Source organism: Chelonia mydas, chromosome 10, assembly GCF_015237465.2.
Source record: "Chelonia mydas isolate rCheMyd1 chromosome 10, rCheMyd1.pri.v2, whole genome shotgun sequence".
NCBI classification, from domain to species: domain Eukaryota; kingdom Metazoa; phylum Chordata; order Testudines; family Cheloniidae; genus Chelonia; species Chelonia mydas.
The window spans coordinates 50,908,867-50,935,027 of NC_051250.2; the positions used below are offsets into that span (position 1 = coordinate 50,908,867).

Here is a 26,161-nt window from a genome sequence, read left to right on the forward strand (position 1 = left end):
GCCAACTCCTCTTCTCCCCACCTTCTCGAGACCTTCAGTCTACTGCGGCAATTTTAACTTACGCCGTTCCCACTGGGGAGACGGTGATGACAATGTGAATGGAGTAAAGCTAGTGGAGTGGGTGTTGATGGTCAACCTGCAGCTTCTATATGATCCTAAGCAGCCACCACTTTCCATAGCAACAGATGGACTTTGCCTCTTCTACAATTAGAAGAAGCTATGCTGAGAATGGAAAAGTCAAAATAAAAGCCAGTCTGACTTACCATCATCTGGATAGATTTGTTCAGCTAACGTAGAGCATGTCTTCATACACTGCCTGTCAGTGAAGAAGCGATTTCCATTCCCACCAGCACCTCTGTATGCAAATGGTTTACAGCGATCTGTGGTTTTATCATAGTAGAGTCGGATTCCAATCTTGTCTCCATGTAGGCCTTCATCCATCGGCTCATTACATACTGCTCCAGGAAACACCAAAATTGAAAGCATGTTAATCACAGATAAAGTCTACCTGGCAATATTTACAATGGCAAGAGGTGCTAGTTTATTCTGGTATAATTTCCCCATTTGGCCTGATAATGTTCTTATTGCTACACTGAAGTGCCATTTTAAGACTGCTGGCCCGGTGTTCTTGCTGAGAGTGACCTCATGGTAGAACTCTTACCAAGGTGTAGCCATTGCCCCAAAGGGTGTAGGGGGTGGCACGAGGAAGAATCTTCTGTGGAGAGGCTGCAACACCATTCCAAAGGCTGCTTCAACCCCACAGCTGCACTGCCAACACATTCCCTTCCCTGAAGGAGTGAAGGCTAGAATATTTAGACTGTCTAAATCATTTTGCTTTGACATTTCTAATGATAAAAAATAAGCAGAATAACTTTTGTAAGTGCATTTTGTAAAAAAGTTTTTTAAAAACCAGACATCATTCAAGCCTTCAGACAGGAAAAAAGGCACTAACTAAATTTCTCCTCTCCCCCCTTTTGCTGGTCACCTTTAGAGACGAAAAGCTATGACAGTAGCTTCTTTCATGTTAGTTTTTAGAGCCAACCCTGTTAACAAACAGCCGAAAACCAAACAAGCTTTTTATATCTCACTCCAAAGCTAACAAAATACCAATTCACTGTTCTGGCTGGACCACAGCTTGCTTTGAATTTCTGCACCAGTGGAAACTGTTCTACAAGTCTGCAATTGGGGTAACCTATTTTAACCATCCCATATTGACTTAAAGCACAGGTTTCTCTGTTATCAGTCTGAACCCAAAAGACTAAGCTGTGAGTGAACTTGGAGTTGGATAAGGGTTAATAGTTATCTGTCTGGTTCCATTTTAAAATATACCGTTCGCTCAGATGATTGGCAGCTGACACCAGTGAGTCACATCAGACAACTTAAAGATATTTTGGAAACAGCTGCAGAGAAGTTTGTTTGCAATCACAAGCAGACTGTTTAGTTCTTTGCTTTTGCTTTGCATTAGAGGAAGAGATGCATAGAAATTAACGAGCAATGTTTCCCTGTTCTTTTGGCTTTTTTATTTGAGCATATAATTATAGGAAAACATAAAGCAGTCAGAGCACAAGACTTTGCACAGCAATGTAGACCCTCCAGGAGGAGCCAAGGTTATTTGGGGCCAGATTGTACCCATCCATTGCCTGGTAATGCTAGAGGGGAGGACACAAGGAGACTATATCTGCTCCCTCTAAGGCTATGTCTACACTACTGCGGTAAGTTGACCTACTCTATGCAACTCCAGATACGTGAATAACATAGCTGGAGTTGATGTACCTTAGGTCAAGTTACCATGGGGTCTACACCACAGGGGGTCAACGGGAGAAAATCTCCCATCGACTTACCTTACTCTTCTCATCGGGAGTAGAGTACAGGGGTTGACTGCAGAGCGATCTGCAGTCGATTTGGCGGGTCTTTACTAGACCCACTAAATCGACCACCGGTGGATCAATCTCAAAGCGTCAGTCTTGGTTGTAGTGTAGACCTGAAAGGGCCAGGCATAGTCAATCTCTGTGCTCTGATTCTATCAGCACAAGCTGACCAGAGGAAGGATGTAATGGGGCAGTGAAATCATTGTCCCACCTCCTTCCTTTTGCACTGGCTAATGGTTCTGGCCAGCTGCAGAGAGGGAAGCACACTGCACCAGTGGGCATTATCTCTAATGTACAGACAGGAAATTGAGGCAGATGTCAAGAGTCAGCGGCAATGTCAGGAACTGAAATTCAGAATCCTGCAAGATGAAGATTGTGAGAGTGCAGCCCTGAGCCATCATTCTTCGTCGTGCAGGCCCGGGTCAAACCATAATTGCCTTAAAGACTCAGCTCCTCCTGGCTAAAGCTCAGTCTGAACATGACTCTTAGCTACCCATGAGCTACTAACATGAAGCAAGCTGATGGGAACAGGCCCTGCCAGTTGACAAGGACCCTATGATCAGCGTAGGTCATGAGGCACTGATTACCGATATTGGTTTGTTGTTACCCTCACACACATTTCTGAGTCAGTGGCCAGCCCTCATTGCTGCTCCTTCTCTCACTTTAATTGCCCACAATGGCTACTCAGGTGCAGGTAAGAGCTGCACTTACCACTGCAGCCCCCTGGATAATAATCCTACCATTGTGAGCAGGGGCAGTGGGATAGAGGCAGAACCTGGGAGCTGGCTGCCAAAGGAAGCCTCCACAGCAGAGAACTAGAGACCAGGGACCAAAAGATGAACAGGGAAGCATCCTGTTGCTGGCACATGGCCAGCACTAGACACAGCAAGAGGATACAGTCCAATGGTCTTGTGACAGCCCTGGCCAAGCTCCCTATGCCAGACGCTCACCAGACTGCTATGTTTGGATATACATGCTGGGCTCATGTGCTTTTAAGCTTCCCTTGGTCTGGCTAGGCTCCTGTACAGTTGCTGGCACAATTCCTGGCCAGTACCTCCTCTGGAAATGGGATCCCATGGCCAAGATGCCCTAGGCCAGTGCTGAACACTCCAAGGTTTCCCAGTAGGTGCCAAGAGAACTATAATACAAACTGCCTTCAAGCTAGTCAGTGACTAACCCTCTTGCAGTAAACTAAGGGGGGAGGTGTGACATTCTTTACCTTGGGGAGCGTGCTGTAACCCCCATATTTCTCATTTTCATATAATCATGATCTTATGTGTAAAGCATGCCTTGTAAGGTATCGGGGAAAGGTTATGATCTGCTGAAAATCATTTCTCTATCCATATATATATGTCATTAATGCATATGAAGTTATGAGAATTGTGTAGTATGGTTGTCACTAAAACATGCTGTAAATTGGGGGAAATCAACCAGATATTTGCTCCTCAGAGGCAACAGCAAGGAAAGTAACCAATGCCGGGCGGGGTGTCAAACAACTCATCAACAGCCATTGTTCAGCAAGGGAGCTACAATGCAATGACGCACCTGCATGAGGCTACACCAGGGGAATTGCTCAACCTTGCTTCGAGAGACTCAGTAATGCTCACCTGACTCTGATAGGGCGGGAGGGCAAAGCCAAGAGGAAGGAGAGGACATGATAAAAGGAAAATACATTTGCCAAGCTCATCCTCTCTCTTCCACCTACATCCACAGACACCACACCAAGCAACTGAAGCGCTGATCAAAGGGGAGAGCCTGGCTGAAGAGCAACCAGCCAGCCTGTGGTGAGAAGCATCTAAGTTTGTAGGGGCATTGAAAGTGTTAAGATCAGCTTAGAATGCATTTTACTTTTATTTCATTTGACCAAAGCTGACTTGTTATGTTTTGACTTATAATCACTTAAAATCTATCTTTATAGTTAATACATTTGTTTGTTTATTCTACCTGAAGCAGTGTGTTTGGTTTGAAGTGTGTCAGAGGCTCCCATTGGGACAACAAGCCTGGTACATATCAATTTCTTTGTTAAATTGACAAACTTATATAAGCTTGCAGCATCCAGTGGGCATAACTGGACACTGCAACAAGGAGGTTCCTAGGGTTGTGTCTGGGACCGGAGATATTGGCTAGTGTCATTCGGTTGCACAGTCCAAGGAGCAGCTTACATGCCAGAGGCTATCCATGAACAGCCCAGGAGTGGGGGTTCTCACAGTAGTGCAAGGTAAGGCTGGCTCCTAGAGTCAAGGATTGGAGTGACCTAGCAGATCACCGGTCCAGATAACACCAGAATGGAACATCACACCCACCCTGAAAGAAATCTTTTCTGAATCCCCTCTTCTGGCCCGTAAACTCTCCATGCTCAAGCTCCCCACAGACCAGGACACACCAATTCAAAGCGGCACCAGACACTGCCAGAACAACAGACGCAAAACCTGCAGCCATCTCTCTACCACTACAATGATCAACACCCGCCGCAGCACACCTTTCAAGATCTATGGGTCCTACACATGCCTATCACAACATGTGGTGAACCACCTCCAGTGCACTAAATGTCCCAAAAGAAACTATGTGGGAGAAGCCAGACAATCACAATGCTCTCAAATAAACTCACACAGGAAAACGATAAAAGACAAAAACATCACATCACCTGCGGGTGAACACTTTTCACAAAGTGATCACTCTATATCTGACCTATCAGTCCCCATCCTCAAAGGAAACCTGCACAACACTTTCAAGAGATAAGCATGGGAGCTGAAATTCATAACTTTGCTAGACACTAAATATCATCGACTGAATGTAGACAAAAAGAAAAGGAGGACTTGTGGCACCTTAGAGACTAACCAATTTATTTGAGCATGAGCTTTCGTGAGCTACAGCTCACTTCATCGGATGCATACTGTGGAAATTGCAGACGACATTATATACACAGACACCATGAAACAATACCTCCTCCCACCCCACTCTCCTGCTGGTAATAGCTTATCTAAAGTGATCATCAAGTTGGGCCATTTCCAGCACAAATCCAGGTTTTCTCACCCTCCGCCCCCCCACAGACAAACTCACTCTCTTGCTGGTAATAGCCCATCCAAAGTGACTACTGTCTTCACAATGTGTATGATAATCAAGGTGGGCCATTTCCTGCAGAAATCCAGGTTCTCTCACCCCCTCACCCCCCTCCAAAACCCACACACACAAACTCACTCTCCTGCTGGTAATAGCCTATCCAAAGTGACCACTCTCCTTACAACCTGCATGAAAATCAAAGTGGGCCCTTTCCAGCACAAATCCAGGTTTTCTCACTCCCCCACCCCCATACACACACAAACTCACTCTCCTGCTGGTAATAGCTCATCCGAAGTGACCACTCTCCCTACAATGTGCATGATAATCAAGGTGGGCCATTTCCAGCACAAATCCAGGTTTTCTCACCACCCCCCCCCACCACACACACACAAACTCACTCTCCTGCTGGCAATAGCTCATCCAAACTGACCACTCTCCCCACACTGTGCATGACAATCAAGGTGGGCCACTTCCAGCATAAATCCAAGTTTAACCAGAACGTCTGGAGGGGGGGTGGGGGGGGGGAGGGAAAAAACAAGGGGAAATAGGCTACCTTGCATAATGACTTAGCCACTCCCAGTCTCTATTTAAGCCTAAATTAATAGTATCCAATTTGGATGAGCTATTGCCAGCAGGAGAGTGAGTTTGTGGGGGGGGGGGGGGGGGCGGGGTGAGAAAACCTGGATTTGTGCTGGAAATGGCCCACCTTGATTATCATGCACATTGTAGGGAGAATGGTCACTTCGGATGAGCTATTACCAGCAGGAGAGTGAGTTTGTGTGTGTATGGGGGTGGGGGAGTGAGAAAACCTGGATTTGTGCTGGAAAGGGCCCACTTTGATTTTCATGCAGGTTGTAAGGAGAGTGGTCACTTTGGATAGGCTATTACCAGCAGGAGAGTGAGTTTGTGTGTGTGGGTTTTGGAGGGGGGTGAGGGGGTGAGAGAACCTGGATTTCTGCAGGAAATGGCCCACCTTGATTATCATACACATTGTGAAGACAGTGGTCACTTTGGATGGGCTATTACCAGCAAGAGAGTGAGTTTGTCTGTGGGGGGGCGGAGGGTGAGAAAACCTGGATTTGTGCTGGAAATGGCCCAGCTTGATGATCACTTTAGATAACCTATTACCAGCAGGAGAGTGGGGTGGGAGGAGGTATTGTTTCATGGTGTCTGTGTATATAATGTCTTCTGCAATTTCCACAGTATGCATCCGATGAAGTGAGCTGTAGCTCACGAAAGCTCATGCTCAAATAAATTGGTTAGTCTCTAAGGTGCCACAAGTACTCCTTTTCTTTTTGCGAATACAGACTAACATGGCTGTTATTCTGAAACCTGAATATAGACACTGGATTTATGGCTTATTACAACAATCTATAACCCACTAACAACCCCTCCCCCCGGAACTGCTCCCTCTCTATGACTGGAGAGGTGTTAACAGGCCACTTCACCTTGAAATACGTCTTAACTATTTATGCTAAACAATCTATTCCATCCTGTGTTTAGCTGTGACATTCTGCATAAGGGCTTGTCTATGCTTAAAATGCTGCAGTGGTGCAGCTGCGCCAATGCATCTCTGTGCCACTATAGCACTTCAAGAAAGACGTTACCTATGCCAATGGGAGGGCTTTTCCTGTTGTCATAGGTAATCCACCTCCCCCAGAGGTAGTAACTATGTCACTCTCCGATCAACACAGTGCTCTCTACACCAGGATTTAGGTCAGCATAACTGCATCACTCAGGAGTGTGGAAAATCCATATTGTCTGGAAACCAAGAGTAATAGCAGACTGGTACAAAAACAAGCACTGCACTCTGTATCTTTATATAGAGTCGCATGGGATGGGAAAAAGTGTAGACAAATGGTTAATTATACATATTGCAGCTGATGAGCAATGGGCACATTTAAAACAATCAAGTCAAACATCACATGCAGAACAATCCTACAGCAAAGTAAAAGGTGGCCTCAGATTAAATCTAGAGGAGTATTTTTTTAAAAAATTGGGCATCATTAGCATAAAATTCTACATGAAAGTATTGCAATTGTGCATACAATTCAGTTTGTGATTTCTATCATTTGTGGTTTGGATGAATATTTTATATATGTAACACTTACATCTCCAAAACTCTAAATGAAACTTTACCAAGCTATTGTCAAAAAGAAACCTACTGAAAATCTTAATTTTGGTGTATTTCTTATAAGATAAATGTTAGACAGTATCAGCAACAATGCACTTTTAGTTAAAACTTGAGAAGGCTCAAAGTATTTGATGCAGATCTATTATTTTGTAGTCACACAAGTGGCAATATATTGCATCCATGACAATACAATACTGGATTGTAACATTAGGTATATTTTTCAAGCCATCTTTTCCTAAAACTGATAACAACTCATATCAAAAGAAACAAATCCAAAACCACTTAGCACCCATCCCTAATCTCACTTGAAATAGTCTGCTAGACAGCCATGAAATCGTGTTTACTGAAGAGAATAATATTCCTCGTATTTATGTAACACTAGTTAAAGAGGTGATCACAGCATGCTTATACTTGTGAGGGGGAAGATGGAAAGTATATTATGCTATGGACACTGCATAAAAAATGTCAGAGGGCAGGTGAAAAGTAACTTCTGCAAAGGGAATTTGAAGGAGGCAGCATGTAATTTACAGGTGGGGATTTGGCCAGGGCATTGGATTTTTCAATTCCTTCCAAAAAGCTCCATAACCATGTAGTCTATAATGACCAATGGTCAGCGCCTTGGTGTTATACATCATAGAAAATACAAAGGTATGTTAAAGAAAGTAGCTCTCTTACCTTCCAATCTTGCTGATGTAAAGAAAACAAGGCAAGTACAAAATAAAACCACAGTGAGCGCAATTCTACAGCTGTTCATTGTGCTTCTGGACTCGCACTCATCCCCCCCTTGCCTTTGAAAACACACTATCTACTGTCCACACTGCTTATCTGAAAGTGCAAAGTTCACTTCAAAGATCAGTCTTTTTGCCAATCATTCATAATGCAACATGCACTAATTATTAATAGCTGGCTAGCTACTGTAAAGAACTCTTAAATTTCTTAATCATAGAATCATAGAATCATAGAATATCAGGGTTGGAAGGGACCCCAGAAGGTCATCTAGTCCAACCCCCTGCTCGAAGCAGGACCAATTCCCAGTTAAATCATCCCAGCCAAGGCTTTGTCAAGCCTGACCTTAAAAACCTCTAAGGAAGGAGATTCTACCACCTCCCTAGGTAACGCATTCCAGTGTTTCACCACCCTCTTAGTGAAAAAGTTTTTCCTAATATCCAGTCTAAACCTCCCCCATTGCAACTTGAGACCATTACTCCTCGTTCTGTCATCTGCTACCACTGAGAACAGTCTAGAGCCATCCTCTTTGGAACCCCCTTTCAGGTATTTGAAAGCAGCTATCAAATCCCCCCTCATTCTTCTCTTCTGCAGACTAATGCAGACTAATCTCTTCTTGATGCATTCCTTCTGATAAATAAAATTGGCCCCCCTCTCTCCTCCCAGCTTGTTTGCTTCACAGTAGACTCTTCTGCCCAGATACACAGAGCCTCATTCACAAAGAGTTTTCTGGGGGAACCTTCATCCCGATCTCGTCATTCATTCTGCTAAGGTGGCAAGAGTCATAGTGACCAAATATACCTTGCACCCAGGAGGACTGGACAATCACTTTTCCAGAGACTGAAGTTATAGCTGCCCATCATGTGCTGGCTGATAGGAATAACAGAAGTTACTGCTGAAAACTCACCCAGTTCCAGTTGAGAACTGGGTTTTGGAAGAGAGCAATACTGTAGGTCTATTGATTCCTCAAGCTACTGGTCCTCCACTAGAAACCAAATGCAAGATTCAAACTGAATCTACTGGAATTCCTATTAAAAGTCAGTTCTATTTGTAATTGCTCTTCACCCCCTCTGGAATTATGTTTCTGGGCTTCTCTTGTGTGGCTGCGAGATGCGAAGCAACAGGATAAGAGTGGCAGCAGCTGAAACTGAGACAGAGAGGGTCTGAAGACAAAAGACTGTGGAATGCTTTGACCAGGGGAACCTATTGTCTCACAAAAGCATGTGCCTCCCAGCTTCTCCCTTCCCTAGCTGGTTGTGCCCATTGAACTCAATGATGTATGCCCAGATGTAACTGAGGGCAAAATTCAGCCCCTGAAGTTTTGAGATATTTGGATTCAGGGCTTTGGTTTAGTCCTACCTCTATTTACTAGAGCTATAGCCCCATATATTTGGGCTGCTCTCTCAAGCAAACTCATCTCCCATCCAGAATACTGCAAGATTTAACTAGGCCCCAAGCCTACATTTGGCACATAACAAAAGGAACTGATGCTTTCTGATACCTGGCTGAAAAGTGCAGTAGGAGTCCTAGGTATTACTGTAGCTATGAGCTCTATTGCTCTCACTCCCTTGAATGCCAATTTGTTGCTTTCCACAATAAAGCTGCAGGCTGAAAAGCAGCAGTTGCAATTCAGCGGGAGAGCTATTCCTCCTACATCAGTGATTAAAGGAAGAGCTTGTATGTTTACGTGAAACAGATATCAGATCTTGTTCCTGCCAGATCCTGGGTCACTTGTGAGAAGCGCCGGTAACCAGCACTGCAGCCAGACCCAACAAGAGCTTGGTTGGTATGATGACCAGTAAACAGGTTTTCACCTGCCAGTGCACATTGTTCCAAGAAGAGGGCATTTCTAGCACTAAAGGCAAAGGGTGCACGCTGAAGGCTGCAGCTACTAGGGTTAGTTCCTGAAGGATACATCTGCTTCACTTGTCAGGCAACAAAAATTTTTATCATCCTGCACTAGGCTGGATATGATTCTTCCAAGGATGTTAGACAACAACTTCCTTTATTGCCTATTAATTCATAAATGCAATTCTGAACAGGATGAGAGACATTAAGGAAATCAAGGCAACAAGGAACTGACTCAACACAAAAATACCCCACATAAAATCCTGTCAACTGGAACAGTCTAGTTCAGGGGCAGGTAAACTTTTTAGCCTGAGGGCCGCATCAGGTTTTGGAAATTGTATGGAGGGCCGGTTAGGGGAGGGGGGCGTGACTCCCCCCCTCATCCACCCCCCCACTTCTGGCCCCTGATGGCCGCCCCCAGACTCCTGCCCCATCCAAACACCCCATGTTCCCCGACGACCCCCCTGAGACCCCTGCCCCATCCACCCCCCCGCTCCCTGTCCCCTGACTGTCCCCGGAACCCCCACCCCTGATTGCCCCCCACTGCCCCATCCAACCCCTCCACTCCTTCCTTACTGCCCCCCCGGGAACCCTGCCCCATCCACCACCCCTTCTCCCTGTCCCCTAACTGCCCCCCCCCCCCGGGACTCTCACCCCTGCCTGCCCCCCGCCGCCCCATCCAACCCCCCACTCCTTCCTGACTGCCCCCATCGGGACCCCTGCCCCCATTCAACCCCCCTGTTCCCCGCCCTCTGACCGCCCCCACCCCTATCCACACCCCCACCCTCTGACCACCACCCTGAACTCCCCTGCCCTCTATCCAACCACCCCTCTCCCTGCCCCCTTACCGCACTGCCTGGAGCACTGGTGGCTGGCCACGCACCGCGCAGCACAGAGCACCGGGTGAGGCCGGGCTCTGCAGCTGCGCTGCCCCAGGAGCTTGCTGCCCCGCTGCCCAGAGCATTGTGCCGGCAGCACAGTGAGCTGAGGCTGCGGGGGAGGGAGAACAGCAGGGGAGGGGCCGGGGGCTAGCCTCCCAGGCCAGGGGCTCAGGGGCCGAGCAGGAGGGTCCCACGGGCTGGATGTGGCCCGTGGGCCGTACTTGCCCACCTCTGGTCTAGTTTAACAATGGACTGCCCCCTCTAGGAGTTCATTCAAAGACAAAGAGAAGAAAAATGGAAGGTTTAACACAAACTATTTAATCTTTAAAACTAAACATGCTGCAGAGGTGGGGGCAATAGGCATTGGCACTAGCCTTACACCACAGTTTATGTTCCAATATAGATCAAGTGTAGACTCAGCCTAATCCCTCTGTTTATGCACCCAACAGAACTACCAGCCAACTGGGACAGCGGAGTGACATCTAGTGTCTTCTCAAGAGAGACTCAAGAGCCACATAAAAAAGTAGCTCAGAACTGAGAAACTTGGACAAAGCTGGGACCAAGACTGGCACAGCACCCACCTGCACTATGCCTCATTGCTATTAGTTTCATTTTAATGTGCACTAGTCTCAACATTTTATGAAGCAAACATCCCATAGGATACCACTAGGTGTCACTATGAACCAGAGTGGTTTTGATATTTCAGAAGCTGAATTAATTCCTTCTTTTGGTTCTAGCTGATCTTTTTGTTTCTGTTCTGTTTCCAGTATGCACCGTACCTAATAGAAAATCTGTTCAGCTGTTTGCTTTTGCCACTTAGCCATACGATCAGTACAATTCTTTTATGGGCACATATCCATGGAACTTTGATATTGCTCATGTCAAAGGATTTTCGCCTCCATTTCAATCCCACTTAATTTTTAAAGTTAAAGACGCATTTTTCAGTCAAGCCATTTCAAAGTTTGCAATATGCAAACTCTTACTGTCTTAGACAAGTCGCCCAACGCTTGTCCTTAAAATCAGAATGACTCCTCCCTACAACTCCATCGTGATACATCATCTTGTGCTTTTCATGGGTGAAGTGTGCCATACATTCACCATGGGCACTGTGCTTGCAGGATGATTAAAGGACAAAATGAAGGTCCAAGCCACCCATCTCCCATTAAGATAAATGAAAAAGACTCCCAGTGACTGCTGGGAGCTGTATAAGGCACTTAAGCTTCACTCCTAGAAATCCAGTTTGGCTAGGAGGTCAATAAGAAACTACATTAATAAAAGCAGGATCTCAATAAACAGCCTTATTTCTTCAGGCTTTTGAGTGGGCTGGCTACCATGGAACTGCAGACCAGGCCAAAAAGAGAGCTCCAAAGTGGGTCAGTTGCTGTCAAGGGGTCATATGAATAACACTATCCAAAGCCTAATGTTCTTATAAACTAATGAAATTACCTCATTGACCAATGATCAGGCATTTTGGAGACCATTTTAACATCCAGATCCCCAATTTAATTCCTTGCTAGAATGGATTCCTCACACATAGAGATAACCTTTCATCTGATTATTACTTACTTGGGACCATGTGACAACTTTCCAAGAAGAAAAGCATTTAAGGAGCTAAATATGAAGAAAATCCACAAGATACAGTAAGTCATTCACAGTAAATGGCAGCATAACATCTGTTCCATGAGAAAACCAAGATGTGGCAAACTACAGGGGTTGTGGCTATGGGAGCGACATAATCCACAGATGACTTGTTTGGGGACACCCTGTAACACCATGCTCCATAACAGGGGCCTACAGGGTCAAGATGGGCATAAAGATGCAGAGAATATTTCTGAGCCCTGCCATCTGAAATTGCTGTGAGTGAGTGGGCCTCAAATCATACACTCTTCTCCCACTTATTTCCACCCAAGTCCATCAAGAGCTTGATATCATACACCAAGGTGTGTATGGCTGGTAAGGTAATGGCAAGTTACTGCAGAGATGTGCAGTCTTTTCTGCAGAAAAAGAATGTTGTTTCCAGGCTCTCCCACAACTCCTCCTGCACTTCCACAAACCATACCTCCCCAGTGCCATTTTTCAGTTGTAATTGTTTGGCATCCATCCAAGGAGGAATTTTGGGAAGCACTTGGGCTTTCAAGGCTGTATGTGATAGAAAGCTGCTCTGCTCTTCCCTCTGCACATACAACTACAGAAAAATACTTCCCCCACAGTTACTTTTCTGTATGCTACACAAAACCCAGCAGATCTTACCATTTTTATTCTCTCTAGAATGCACTTTGCCATTGGGCAGCTGTCAATTTTCAGCTTAACTTCTACCCAAGCCAGAATCAAAGTAGAACTTTCTCAGATTTCCGCTGGGAGTTGGCGGGGAGGGGCCATTGATGAATTTGGATCCGAACCTCCAACATCTGATCTGAATTTTGTGGGCATATCATTATAATGGGACCAGATACTGCCACTGAGTTATACTTAAGTCTCCCCTTGTCTTCAGTGAACCAACAGCAATTTATTGTCTAATGTGAGAGTCTGGAAAGTTCAAGCTATGCCATCTGATGTTCACATTTAAATTTATATAGCACTCTAGTAACACCCTGCTGTATAGTAAATATGTGGGGATCTTGCCTTGAAGACTTAACAATATTAAAATACAATGTACAATGCAGTACAAGACACAACACTGAATACCACCTTTAGAAGTGGAAACCTTCACACAGAAGATGGCTTTTTTTTTTTTTTTTTTTTTTAGTACAGGAGGACGTTTTTCAGCATATTAAATTGGAAGCCTGGATAAACAATACGGGGTCATATGAAAAGTAGCACATAACTGGTGTGAGTAAAGGACAAAAAAAGACATAGCCATAAAAGATGCTTGGTTGGAGGGGTAGGCAGCATGGAGATCTGGGCAGAATGATATTTTTGTATTTTTCCACATAATGTATGTTAACACATGCAAGGGTATCAGGTGCTACTCCGAAAGTTACAAACCTATTGCCAGATTCTTAGTTCTTAATTAGCCCCTTTGAAGCTACTCAACAGGAGTAAGGGCCTCAGAATGTGGCTCAGTAATGCTACGATATCTTCAGATGAAAAGCGCTGCAGATATGAAGTTATGTTATATTAAGCCTCAACACCTTACTCTCTACAAGCAAACATTATCCCCACTTTATAGCTGTGGAAAGAGAGGTAAAAAGATGTAAGATGTCTTGCCTAAATTAACAGTGACAGAGATAAGAACAGATCCTACAACTCCTGACCAAGAGTCCCTTGCTCCAACTGCTAGACAACACTCCCTTCCCTAATGAAACGGGGTCATGAAATGAAATAACCTATTGCAAGGCAAGGCATGTGTGCAAAAAGACGGAGTTTAGAATTTCTATGGGAACCTCAACTTTAAATATCCTTATTATGGGATTATAATCTCGGTTTTACCATTGCACTAAGGTAGTTTTGTTTAGCAGGTAGAAAACTCAGGCTCTGCTGTGTCATATCTATTACCATTTCTTTATACCTTGTTTCTCCCCGTAGCAGTTCAGAGACAACATTCCATCCCGGCACTTTAGTTCTCATCCAAAAAGCCTGGCTCCTGCTTTCCCAAGGCTCTCCAAAGCAATGACAGCAAGGCTGCGTCTCCTGTCATTGGCAGGCATCTGCTCATTACCTCTGTAATGCTTAAACCAGAAAGAAAGATTCCAGTGTGCAGAGCAGCCATGACTTCTCCAAGTTACATTGGAATTTACACTGGTAAAACACCTTGAACCTGAAGAGCCCTGAAACAAATTAAACACCTCACTTTGCAGAAATGACATTTAAAAAATTTAACTAAACTTCAGTATTAAAACATATTTCAAAGGGTAAAAGATGTATTGCCATGAGCACAGTTATTTGTAGCTAGATCCTTCTGAGACCATTTGTGCCTAGAAAGTCATAATCCTTTAATATTTGTATGTATAAACGGGAACGATAAAAAAAAGTTGGACACATCATTATCTAAAACATATGCACTGCTATAGTAAGAAGACTGGTAGGACAAGTGGCCATGAGATTATACATAAAGAAAATTAAAGGGGAACACAACCTGCAGTTAATGCACGTTTCCTTTTGTGATTATATCATGCTATGCATGCACTTAACAAATGCTAAACTCTACTACAACTACAGAAGAGCTAAATGGTTATCACATGCTCCAGTATGGATATGTTGCATCTTCCTAAGTAGCTAAGTATGTGCAAGTTACTCAGTTACCTATAAAATTTACTACTTTTTTGCTTCGATAAGTTTGTTACACATGAATATGCCCTCTCTTTCAGCAGATATTGGGATAATAGTACACAGAAGATGCAGTCACTTAACAGATATCCTATTCCACATACATGGATTTTAGCCATTGGCCTCTCCGATGACCTGACATTAGAAAAAAAAACAAAAAACCCAGAGCTGCTCAGTGCTCCACTTTAGATACTTGTCAGAACATTTCAGGCAGTCAGAGAAATTGATGAATGAAAATCTTGGTTTAGAAGATATTTGATTTTGGGGACAGATATCCAAGTTCAGGTGGGAAAAATGGTGCATGCCAGTCGGATGTAGATACCTAATGTGTGCTTTGCAATAAATCTTTCAAGGAAATTTTGCTGAATATTAGTCAGGGGAGATTGCTCTCTCTCAGCTACCTGCCTGTTTCTCTCATCTGATGCTCAAGAATAAAAAAAAGCACCTGAAATGCTCTTGTCTCCCAGCTTCCCCTTTGTGCCATTTCAGTCCACTCTCATTTAGTCCATTTGTGCAACCCCCAACAAACCTACACTCACAACAAAATCCTAAACTGTATCCTCATTCGAAATGCATGGGTTCAAAGGTGACACCAACCCTGCCATGTGCCCCAGGGTAAAAACAGCAGAGAGGAACCAGCTGAGATTCCAGCCAGTAAGAGCAGATGCAACCAAAGCAAGGACCTTCACACACATGGTCAGAAATTCCTACAGACTCGACTGGACTTTCTGTGCCTGGTGCCAATTTGCTCCATCCCACTCTGTCATCCTCCCACACAGTCACTTCACCTCAGGTTCACTGCATACCTTCCTCTCTCATCCTTTTCTCCTCTGCCCTGTCCCCATTACTGCGCTTCCCTTCCCTTTGAATTTAGCTGATCCCCTCTTAAATGACCCTCCATCCAAAATCATGGCACTAACGTGTCATGTGTCTCCATCAGACTGTTCACTCTACTTGTGCGTGAGACCCCTTCCCCACCCTGTGTCTCACCTGTCCATTTAGATTGTAAGCTCTTCAGGGCACAGACTGTGTAAACTCTATGTTGGTACAGCACCTAGCACAACAGGGGCCCTGTTCTCGGTTGGCCTTTGGCCATAATAAATAAGATTACTAATAATAATCAGCAGCCAACCAGCAAAACAAACAGAGCATTAAAAACATGATCACTATAGTTCAAGCCCCATCCCCTTCTGACTACCTCCAGCCCAGCCTACAAAAATATAATCAATGATCATAATAAAGGCTTACAAGATACTGCAAAGAACCATGAGAGGGGGCAGTGGAATGTTTGGAGATGGGCTCATGTCAAGCCCTGCCCAACTCTACTGGAGGCCATGGGAAGAGCTGGGCCATGAGGCTGTCTCCTACGCACTGCTGAAAGTGGGGAGGCCAGCCGGCTGGCTGGCAATGTGTGCACACAAGGAGAAGAGCTGCCAGACCAGCACACCTTGAGAGACCCGGATCAACATCTCCAACAGAGCAAAAACTGGGCCAGCTCTTCTCAGGGCCCTAGTTAGGGGCCGGAAGGTTCTGAAGTGAGCCAGTCTCTCAACAGCCCCACAGACACTATCCCTTTAACAGAGTGATTAATTATGCTAAGTAGTACTATTGAATGCTAATAATCAATTAATCAATAACAATGCTAACAATGATGAATAGTTTGGAAAATAAATACCCATTTATACTTAATAGTCAATAACTACTTGCAATCAGTAGTTAATACTTGTTATAAACACCCACAACCTTAGAGCTAGAAAGGCTCTTCTACAACTGTAGCCTGGGACCTCTGTGGGAGAATGGTGTGCACTCCCCACATGCAGCCTGTCTTCCTCAGGGCAATGTTCCTCACCCCCTTCCTCAGGGGACATGCCCTCTTACCTCTCCTCCCTCCCACACACGCTACTCCCCTCATTCATACGTATATTGGATGTAGCCTTCGGGCTGTATCCTGATGACTCTCAATCTGTCCTATCTCATCTCTGCTGTCAGTTCCCAGTGGCTTCAATGGGAAAATCCCCTTCTCACAGCCTGGACAGTTTGTGACAGGAATTTTCCAAATTTCCCCTGAATTATTAAGAGTCTGACCCACAGTCCTTTCCCTCAGCTCAGCCTCTGGGGTCTTTTATACCTGGACCCACATCCCCTCAACCAAATCATGGTGGTTTGGATGTGGGAACTGGAGGAGGGCCCCCGGGCTAGAACTGGCAAAGCAAAGGATAAATACCCCATGAAGCAATCTTCATTTGTTAGGCATTTACATCTCTTCTGAAGGCTTCTGAAGCTCCACGTCTCAATTCTCCAGCTAAGTGCCAAGGTCTAACACTTCTGCAGCACAGCTGAGTAGGGGTTATCAAGGAAATGATCAGTTTCATGAAGATGCAGTAACCTGGAAGGCAGGTCTCTGATGACATCATTTGTTTTGGGCTGAGTCTGAGGAGGAGCTCTGTAAAAACCAGACCAAAAGAGAGAGAGTGGTAATAACTCATTGGCAGCAGCTCTGTGTGCAAGTTACTGTTAGCCAGCTATCTGCAAGGGAGCTTCCTTCAGGGAGTGAAGAAAAGCCTGTGAACTGTTGGGAGATTATAAATCTTTCCTTGAGATGCCAGCCAAGAGCTTCAGAATAGTCACAGCTGCTGCAGTGCTTATTCTCTTCCAAAAGACACAGCTCTCAGTGCAAGCACCATTAAATGGTAAAGCCTTTCAGGTTTTTATTTTATTGGCATTCCTAATCTGGCACGTCTAACATGGGCAGTAAAATGGAGAGATTATTGGTTTCCCTAGTATGTTAATTAGTGTTGTTCTAGCAGATTACTTGGACTAAGCATTAGGAAATTTCTCAGGGCAGGTACGTTCCTGGGGAAGAGCGTGTGAGTTTATGTTATGGACTCATTTCACACTCAGTACTGCTCAGTCTGTGATCTCTCTGCTCCTCAGGGAGAGAGGCAGAAAAGGGACCCACCCTAAGTTAGTGGGAGCACCGTATACTCATCCCTTTAGTTTTAAGGAGGAAAAACATGGCTCAAGTCACTGTGAAATGCCACCTTTCTTACATACTAGACTTGATTTTTTTGTTTTTAAAAAGATGGTGATCAGCCCTCCCCTCTTGGCTTTTGGCCGCAGTTAATTCTCATCTATTAAGAAAAAAATCCAGTGCAGTTATATAGGAAATAAGGGAGAACTGCAGCAGGGATCTGGGGGAGAGACGACTGCTCAGCACCTGTGTGTTCATGGAGTCTTTGAGATTTAGACAGGTTTCAGAGTGGTAGCCGTGTTAGTCTGTATCAGCAAAAACAATGAGGAGTCCTTGTGGCACCTTAGAGACTAACAAATTTATTTGGGCATAAGCTTTCATGGGCTAGAACCCACTTCATCAGATGCATGGAGTGGAAAATACAGGAGCAGGTATAAATACATGAAAAAATGTGAGCTGCCTTACCAAGTGTGAGGTCAGTCTAACAAGACAATTCAATTAACAGCAGGATACCAAGGGAGGAAAAATAACCTTTGAAGTGGTAATGAGCATGGCCCATTTCAGACAGTTGACAAGAAGGTGTGAGTAACAGTAGGGGGAAATTAGTATTGGGGAAATTAGGTTTAGGTTTTGTAATGACCCAACCTCTCCCAGTCTTTATTCAGGCCTAATGTGATGGTGTTCAGTTTGTAAATTAATTCCACCTCTGCTGTTTCACGTTGGAGTCTGTTTTTGAAGTTTTTTTGTCGAAAAATTGCCACTTTTAGGTCTGTTATTAAGTGACCAGGGAGATTGAAGTGTTCTCTTACTGATTTTTGAATGTTATGATTCCTGATGTCAGATTTGTATCCATTTATTCTTTTGCATAGAGACTGTCCGGTTTGGCCAATGTGCATGGCAGAGGGGCATTTCTGGCACATGATGGCATGTATCACATTGGCAGATGTGCAGGTGAACGAGCCCCTGATGGTGTGGCTGATGTGGTTAGGTCCTATAATGGTGTCCCTTGAATAGATATGTAGACAGAGTTGGCACCGGGGTTTGTTGCAAGGATAGGTTCCTGGGTTGGTGTTTTTGTTGTGTGGTGTGTAGTTGCTGGTGAGTATTTGCTTCAGGCTGGGGGGCTGTCTGTAAGCAAGGACTGGCCTGTCCCCAGGGTCTGGGAGAGTGAGGGATCGTTCTTCAGGATAGGTTGTAGATCCTTGATGATGCGTTGGAGAGGTTTTAGTTGGGGGCTGTAGGTGATGGTTGGTGGCATTCTGTTACTTTCTTTGTTGGGTCTGTCTTGTAGTAGGTGACTTCTGAGTACCCTTCTGGCTCTGTCAATCTGTTTCTTCACTTCAACAGCTGGGTATTGTAGTTTTAAGAATGCTTGATAGAGATCCTCTAGGTGTTTGTCTCTGTCTGAGGGGTTGGAGCAAATGCGGTTGTAATCTTAGAGCTTGGCTGTAGACAATGTATCATGTGATGTGATCTGGATGAAGGCTGGAGGCATGTAGGTAGGAATAGCGGTCAGTAGGTTTCCGGTATAGGATGGTGTATATGTGACCATCGCTTATTAGCACTGTAGTGTCTAGGAAGTGGACCTCTTGTGTGGACTGGTCCAGGCTGAGGTTGATGGTGGGTTGGAAATTGTTGAAATCATGGTGGAATTCCTCAAGGGCTTCTTTTCCATGGGTCCAGATGACGAAGATGTCATCAATATAGTGCAAGTAGAGTAGGGGCATTAGGGGACGAGAGCTGAGGAAGCATTGTTCTAAGTCAGCCATAAAAATGTTGGCATACTGTGGGGCCATGCGGGTACCCATAGCAGTCCCACTGACTCGAAGGTATAAATTGTCTCCAAATCTGAAATAGTTGTGGGTGAGGACAAAGTCACAAAGTTCAGCCACCAGGTTTGCAGTGATGGTATCGGGGACGCTATTCCTGATGGGTTGCAGTCCATCTTTGTGTGGAATGTTCGTGTAGGGAGCTTCTACATCAACCTCAGCCTGGACCAGTCCACACAAGACTTTGTCCTCACCCACAACTATTTCAGATTTGGGAGACAATTTATACCTTCAAGTCAGCAGGATTTTGAGATTTTGAAATTTGTTTTCATTCTGATTTGGAATTAAACCTGAACATTTCAAAGTTCTCCACACAAAAAATTCAGAAAAAAAATTCAATTTCAGTCAATCAAAATGTTTCATTTTGACTTTTTAAATTTTATAATACATAAAATACAAAAAAAAAAAAAAAAAAGTAAAGTTTTTAAAAAATCAAAACTTTTCATTCCAGAATGGAACTTCGTGACATTATTGGAACTCTCCCTCCTTCCCTTTTTGTTCCAAAGCAAAATTTCATAAAGCATTTAGATTTTGACACACTGCATTTTCTGAGGAAAAATGGTCCCACTGAAGATCTTTCAGCCAGCTCTATAGAGGTCAATTTTCCCACTGTAGATGCAGCCATGGAGGGAAATGGGACAGTTAACACCTGATATTTCTGTGTAGTAAGCATTGCAGCTGTGACTGCACTAATAGTTTAAGGAAAAATCCCCCAACCCCAGGCTAGCTCTGCCAATGGGCATGCTAGTGTAAAGTAGCTGCTGGAGTTAAGCCAATCAAACCCTGTGGGATTTCTAATGCCTGTTTAGCAGTTTTACTAGTCTTCTCAGACTTGTATCTGGCTAGTATGTGGCCCCTCACAGGGTATATGTTATTTTTAACAGATGGGGGAGGAGAGAACAAGGTGCCTGAAATAAAAGTCCGAAAGAGTGCATTAATTCTGCTACCTCAGCTACTACCTGCAGTGCGGAAGTTTGCATCTCCTTTGAAAATTTCAGCGCAAGGGAACCAGGGCCCCATAACAACGACTGAAACAGAATTTGAGGCCTAACCTTACCTTGCTTTGAAAATCCCACCCCTAATCAGGACACAAGAGCTAAGTACCTCTACTTTGCAGAGCCCTACTAGTTCATCTTGATGATTTAAACTGTGTATATGTGCAGGGCTATGCAGGTAACTGCACTTCAGGACACTGGAAAGTCAGACAAGAATCACTTATTATGTACATACACGCTAGTTGTCAGACTCTCATAAGTTAGATTCCTTTTCCAAATGAAAACACAGATCTAAATATCCCAAAGTTTGGGCTAGTTAAGATTTGCATAAGCTTGGAACCAATTCTACTTCAGGTACGTCAGTCCTTCATGAGGACAAGTGCTCTAACTCCATGGAAAAGCTTGAAGTTTTAAAAATATGAATAGATTCCCATACAAAAAAAAAAGCATTTGAACATTCCTTAGTGTGAAACATTTCCAGCCCACATTAGAATGACTAAATGGAATTTTACTCTAACCAGTCACCTCCGCTTTGAGAAGAAGCAAGAGAGATTTTATTAACAAGAAATGTGACAGTTTGTTTTGAGTGTGCCTATCAGATCTGAATACCTACAGTACAGTGCTGCAAGTAATATCAAAGCTATATTTGGTGTGATCTGTAGCTGTGGAAATTGACAAACTATGGACCACATTCAAGATTTTAATCAATCCTGGCTAGTTATTTATGCTCCCCAATTTTATTTCTGAACCTTGTCTTTGTTTGTGTATTCTGACACTTAGGTTGACAGGCTAACAAAAGCCAACAACTATTTAAAATATTGCTGTGCTTCTTACAGAAATGACACTTCTTGACCTTCCAGTGACCTGCAAAGATATTGGCCCAAATTCAGTCCCTAATGTAAAGAACTAATTTATCCCATTGACTATTTTAACAAATAAGCAAACAGTAGCCACCAAGTCATGGTCTCACACTTCACAGGAAGAGGCCTTTACACTGTCTCCTAACAAACCACAGCCATTTCCTACAAGCATCACATGGTGAATACCCAGAATGATTCTGCAGAAAGGACTTCCTTTTATCTCTCACTTTGGCAGTTGACAATCAACATTTTGCTTGCTGCAGGTGTGCTTCAACCATCTGAACTAAGCATATGACCTTAAATGACAACCACACGCCTGCCCATTTATGCTTCACATTGTACCAGCCAGAGAGAAGAGCTGATTTCTATGTGTTCTCTCTTGCCATTCAAACAAATTTCGCTCTAGAGAGGTAATTAATAAAATCAATCCATCCATCCATCCTAGCCCCTATTTAGCACTTTTCAACTGTAGCTCTCAAAGTGCTTTACAATAGAGGGCAGCATCATTATCCCCAGTTTACAGTTAGGGAAACTGAGGCACAGAAGGGGGACAGTGACTTGCCCAAGGTCCCCCAGGAGGCCAGTGGCAGAGCTGGGAATAGAACCCAGGTCTCATGAGCGCCCGACAAAGGGTCTATCCACTAAGAAACACTGCCTTTGCCAAGGACTCAAATAACTAACAGATTCTCTAGCTCTGTGGGCAGGAGCACAGGGAGCATTGTGACTGACAGTACATGAGTTCAATCTTTAATAATCTGTGAAACCTGGCCTGCTTGTACTAGACAGCTGAAATCAGAAGACAGTTAAGTACTGTAAAATTCACGAGCTGAGTTTTAAAATCTCAGTTTGCTTTTTTGACACTATATAGAATAACCTCAATTTCACATATTCACAGCTGTATTTGTTTTTTTTTTAAACAGGATCTAAGTGGTCTTACATTGGTAAGTAGTGATTTTAATTCATAAGCTGAAATTTAATTCTGTATTTTGTACTTTTAAGGAGAACAGGCCAAATTCAACCTGGCAACACCACACTGGAATCAGTGTAGTTATACCAGGATTGACCTGGGCCCATTGTCTAGAAACCTCCTACTTAGATGTCAATGTTCAGCACCAGGAAGGATTGCTTAGCAATATTAACAAGTGCCAGCTAGAGGGATCTGTGTTAACCTGCAAAATGTCAAGAACTGCAGCAGCATGAAGTTATCCCATGGAACTGCAGAGGTTCCCCGAAGGTGCTGTCTCCATACCGTTTACAAGTCTCCCTGTAGGGCTGTGGACAACACCCCTTATTCTCCAGTCCAATCCCTAACACATACTGGAGGAGAATTTCCAAGCTAAAGATATTTTTAAAATGTTATTAATCTAATGACTTTTTATTTTAGAGTAAAGAAGGCATTGTAAAACCAATTTTAAAGACTGGGATTAGAATAGAATATTGGAATAGAAACTTTAATTTGTGATGAAATTTAATTGAATGCAACTGCAGTAAAACCTGGTTAGAACACTGCTTACTGGGTTGTATGGAAAACAACACTGTATCTATGTGACCCACATCAAAACAGGGTAGCAGCCGTGTTAGTATGTATTCGCAAAAAGAAAAGGAGTACTTGTAGCACCTTAGAGACTAACAAATTTATTTGAGCATAAGCTTTCGTGAGCTACAGCTCACTTCATCGGATGCATCAAAACAGTAAAGCATGTCTTCTGTGTGCTGGAAGTCATCTCTCTCCACCTCCGTCACCCTATCGCCTTTCACTATGCAATGTCAGACACTAAAATGAAGACAGAAGCAAGTAAAAGGAAAACAGTGGCATTATATCCACTCGTGGTGATGGAGATGAGCACGCAGTTATAGGGGGAAGGGAAAAACCCATGAGATTCATGAGCAATGCTAGAGCTAGGGCTGCTATTAGTGACCAAAATCACTGTTTGTTAAATGAACACTGGATGGCACTGAACGCTGACATTGCTACACCACTAGTGACATTAGAGCCCAGGGCTGTACCACAGGATACCATTGCATTTGACAAAGCATTACTTTCCAGAACAAACTGTGAACCTGACAGAACTAAGTACTTGTCTTGGATACAAATGGAACCTGCTGTATTTTATACAGTATCCTTAAAGGCAAAACTGTTCCACTATCTGCACTGCTTTCATATAGAAGTGTAGCTCAACTGTGTACTGTTCGACATCATTAAGAATGGTATACAGTGTGAGAGCAGAACGTGCCTATTTGTGTAGGAACCAGTTCGGCCGAATGGATCACATACTGAACTGGAACTTGGACCTATGTTCCACTCCCAGCTCTGCCTCTGGTCTGCTCTGTGACCTTTGGCAAGTTACTGCACCTCAGAGAGTTCCCCCATCAGTAAAGTGGTCATAATAATACTTAATGACACACTTCTTTGTGGTGACTGGTCCCTGCAGATGATGTTAGGAGGGAGCTATTGTTCTCACCCATGTGCAGGGGAGCAGAAGGACAGAGATAGATTCTTGGTACCTTCCTTCCTCTTTTGGCCCTGCACAGAGGTCTGCCATGGTCTGGCCAAGGGAACAGATTTGCTGAGAAACCATGTGCCTTTGGCCTTCTCTACACTGCAACTTACAGCGCTGAAACTTTCTTCTCACAGGGGTGTGAAAAAACACCCCGCGCCCGAGTGATGCAAGTTTAAGCTCTATAAAGTGGCAGTGTAGACAGTGCTACACCGCTGGCAGCTGTTCCCGTCGTGGAGGTGGTTTTATTACAGCCACGTGGTTTTATCACAGCCACGGCAGCACTTCAACATCAGCTGTGTAGACATATCCTTTGTTACATACACAGAGAATATGTCCACAGTGCAATTAAAAACCCGCAGCTGACCCATGCCAGCTGACTCGGGCTTGGGCTCAGGGGCTGTTTAACTGCGTGTAGATGTTCAAGCTCGGGTTGGAGCCTGGGCTCTAGGATCCTGTGAGGTGGGAGGGTCCCAGAGTTCAGGCTACAGCCTGAGCCTGAACATCTACACCGCAGTTAAATAGCCCTGCAGCCCTGCCAGCCCAAGTCAGCTGGCACAGGCCTCCATGGGTGTCTAATTGCAATGTAGACATACCCTGTCACTTTCCTGGCCCTAGTCCTACTGGGCTTCTGCACTGCCCAACACTCTGCATAACCAGACCTAAGAGTCCCAAGAATGGTCAGTTTTACACAACATTGAGGTCTGAAGCTAGGGATAGACTGATTTGAGTAACAAATTTGTGTTTCTCTCTGCTATACAGATTAAGCCTTACTATCCAAAAACCATTTCCTATTAGTGCTGATGTGTTTGCCTTTCCTTGACCCCTTCTCTTTCCATGGTAAAGGTCAGAGAGTTAAGAGAAGAACTAGAAGTGTGAGCTACAAAAATGATTTCAACTTCAGCTAGAAAACTGGAATTACAGGGCTGATTTAATCAGTGATAGTTTCCATCCCCAGCCCTAGAAAGAGGTGTTTTTTATAGGACCCCTTTGTCAGCAGTTCAGTCTGGCCACGGTTTAAGTGACTGTTTCAATTCTTCTGCAACTCCTCATTAGAAGCTGAAAGTCAATTGACTCAGTGCTCTTTGTATGCTGGCCCTCTGCCTCCTTAATACAGGAGTACTGGATATAAATTGAACATACAGAATTTCTTCTTTAAGATGGACAGCTGGCTAGAATACAGAAAGTTAGCTGGTGTTCCACCAGAATATTAAAGAAGAATCCTAGCAAGGCTATTAATGCACTTTAGTGTAGGCAGGGCCGGATTAACCTTTTGTGGGCCCGGCGCCAAACATATTTATGGGCCCCCATGGGGGCAATGGAGCATAATGTGGGAGAGGGGAGTGTTGGTCCCCAGAGCGAGGGGCCAGCCAGGGTAATGGCATGGCAGGGGCGGCCCTGATCCGCCCAGCCCAGCGCGAGAGCACTACAAACCGGCTGTTGCCAGACGCACAATGCCCTGCCTGGCCCGGTGCTGTCAGCATGCCCCTTCCCCTCGGGGGTGGGCCCATGCTGCACCACAAATCCTCCCCCCACGCCCAACACCCCCCAAATTCCCTATGGCCAGAGCTCCCCTGGACCCGCTATGTCCAGACCCTCCCAGACCCTGCCACAAATGCACAACGCCCTGCACACCACCCCTGCCCAGTGCCCCCCTGCCCACAGCCCCACCACAACTGCCCAGCACCCCACACAGAACCCCCACTCCCTAGTGCCCCAACACACAGAGATCTTCCCTACCCCCTCACAGCCCAGCACCACCCCCTGGCCCTCCAGAGACCCCTTCCCAGGTGCACTCACCAGCCCTCTGGGAGGCAACTGCGTCTGCCAGGCTGAGCCGCCAGTGTAGCCAGCGCTGGTCCCGGGGCGGGGAATTGCTCCAGCCCGTCAGGAGTGGCACGATCAGCCAGGCCAGGGCCTGCCCTAGTAGGCTCTCTCAGGACCCATTCGCCTGGGGGGGCCCAGCCAAGCCCCCACAACTGGCCAAGACTGGCCAGGCTTCTGCACCAGTCTCAGGCAGCTCCAGGGAGACAGGCGGGGCCGCACAGGTGGTGGGAAGCAGAGACTGCCAGGAGCCAGAGGTGCATTGGCGTCCGGCTGGGAGGCAGAGAGAAGCTGGCAGGTGGGGTCAGGGGGTGGAGAGGAGTCCTCAGCCAGCCACGGGTAGGCCGAGAGGAGCAAGTGGTGAGCAGGGGGGAGCCTGTGAGCTGGTGAGGTCTCAGGGC

At 44.9% G+C, this 26,161-nt stretch overlaps 2 protein-coding genes across 8 annotated transcripts in view; one reads left to right on the forward strand and one right to left on the reverse strand.

Annotated features, from left to right (window-relative positions):
* Nucleotides 1-26,161, reverse strand: part of LOC114021897 (kunitz-type serine protease inhibitor bitisilin-3) — a 64,275-nt gene that overhangs the window by 18,624 nt on the left and 19,490 nt on the right. The window contains exons 2-4 of one of the 4 annotated variants that reach the window (XM_043524732.1): nucleotides 17,008-17,226; nucleotides 14,026-14,185; nucleotides 264-455 (exon numbers count right to left, since the gene is read on the reverse strand). In XM_043524732.1, coding sequence (XP_043380667.1) covers nucleotides 264-455; nucleotides 14,026-14,059 — 226 coding nt within the window. In that variant the 5' untranslated portion in view covers nucleotides 14,060-14,185; nucleotides 17,008-17,226. Of the gene's footprint in view, nucleotides 1-263; nucleotides 456-661; nucleotides 1,224-7,737; nucleotides 7,984-14,025; nucleotides 14,186-17,007; nucleotides 17,227-26,161 lie in introns of those variants that run through there. The other 3 variants (XM_027832160.3, XM_043524731.1, XM_043524733.1) reach the window with 3 other exon arrangements.
* The window catches only part of CA12 (carbonic anhydrase 12), a 48,406-nt gene continuing 39,482 nt past the window's right edge, over nucleotides 17,238-26,161 (forward strand). For 2 of the 4 annotated variants that reach the window (XM_043524728.1, XM_043524730.1), the window contains exon 1: nucleotides 17,260-17,473. In XM_043524728.1, coding sequence (XP_043380663.1) covers nucleotides 17,383-17,473 — 91 coding nt within the window. In that variant the 5' untranslated portion in view covers nucleotides 17,260-17,382. Of the gene's footprint in view, nucleotides 17,474-22,358; nucleotides 22,380-26,161 lie in introns of all 4 variants that reach the window. The other 2 variants (XM_037910530.2, XM_043524729.1) reach the window with 2 other exon arrangements.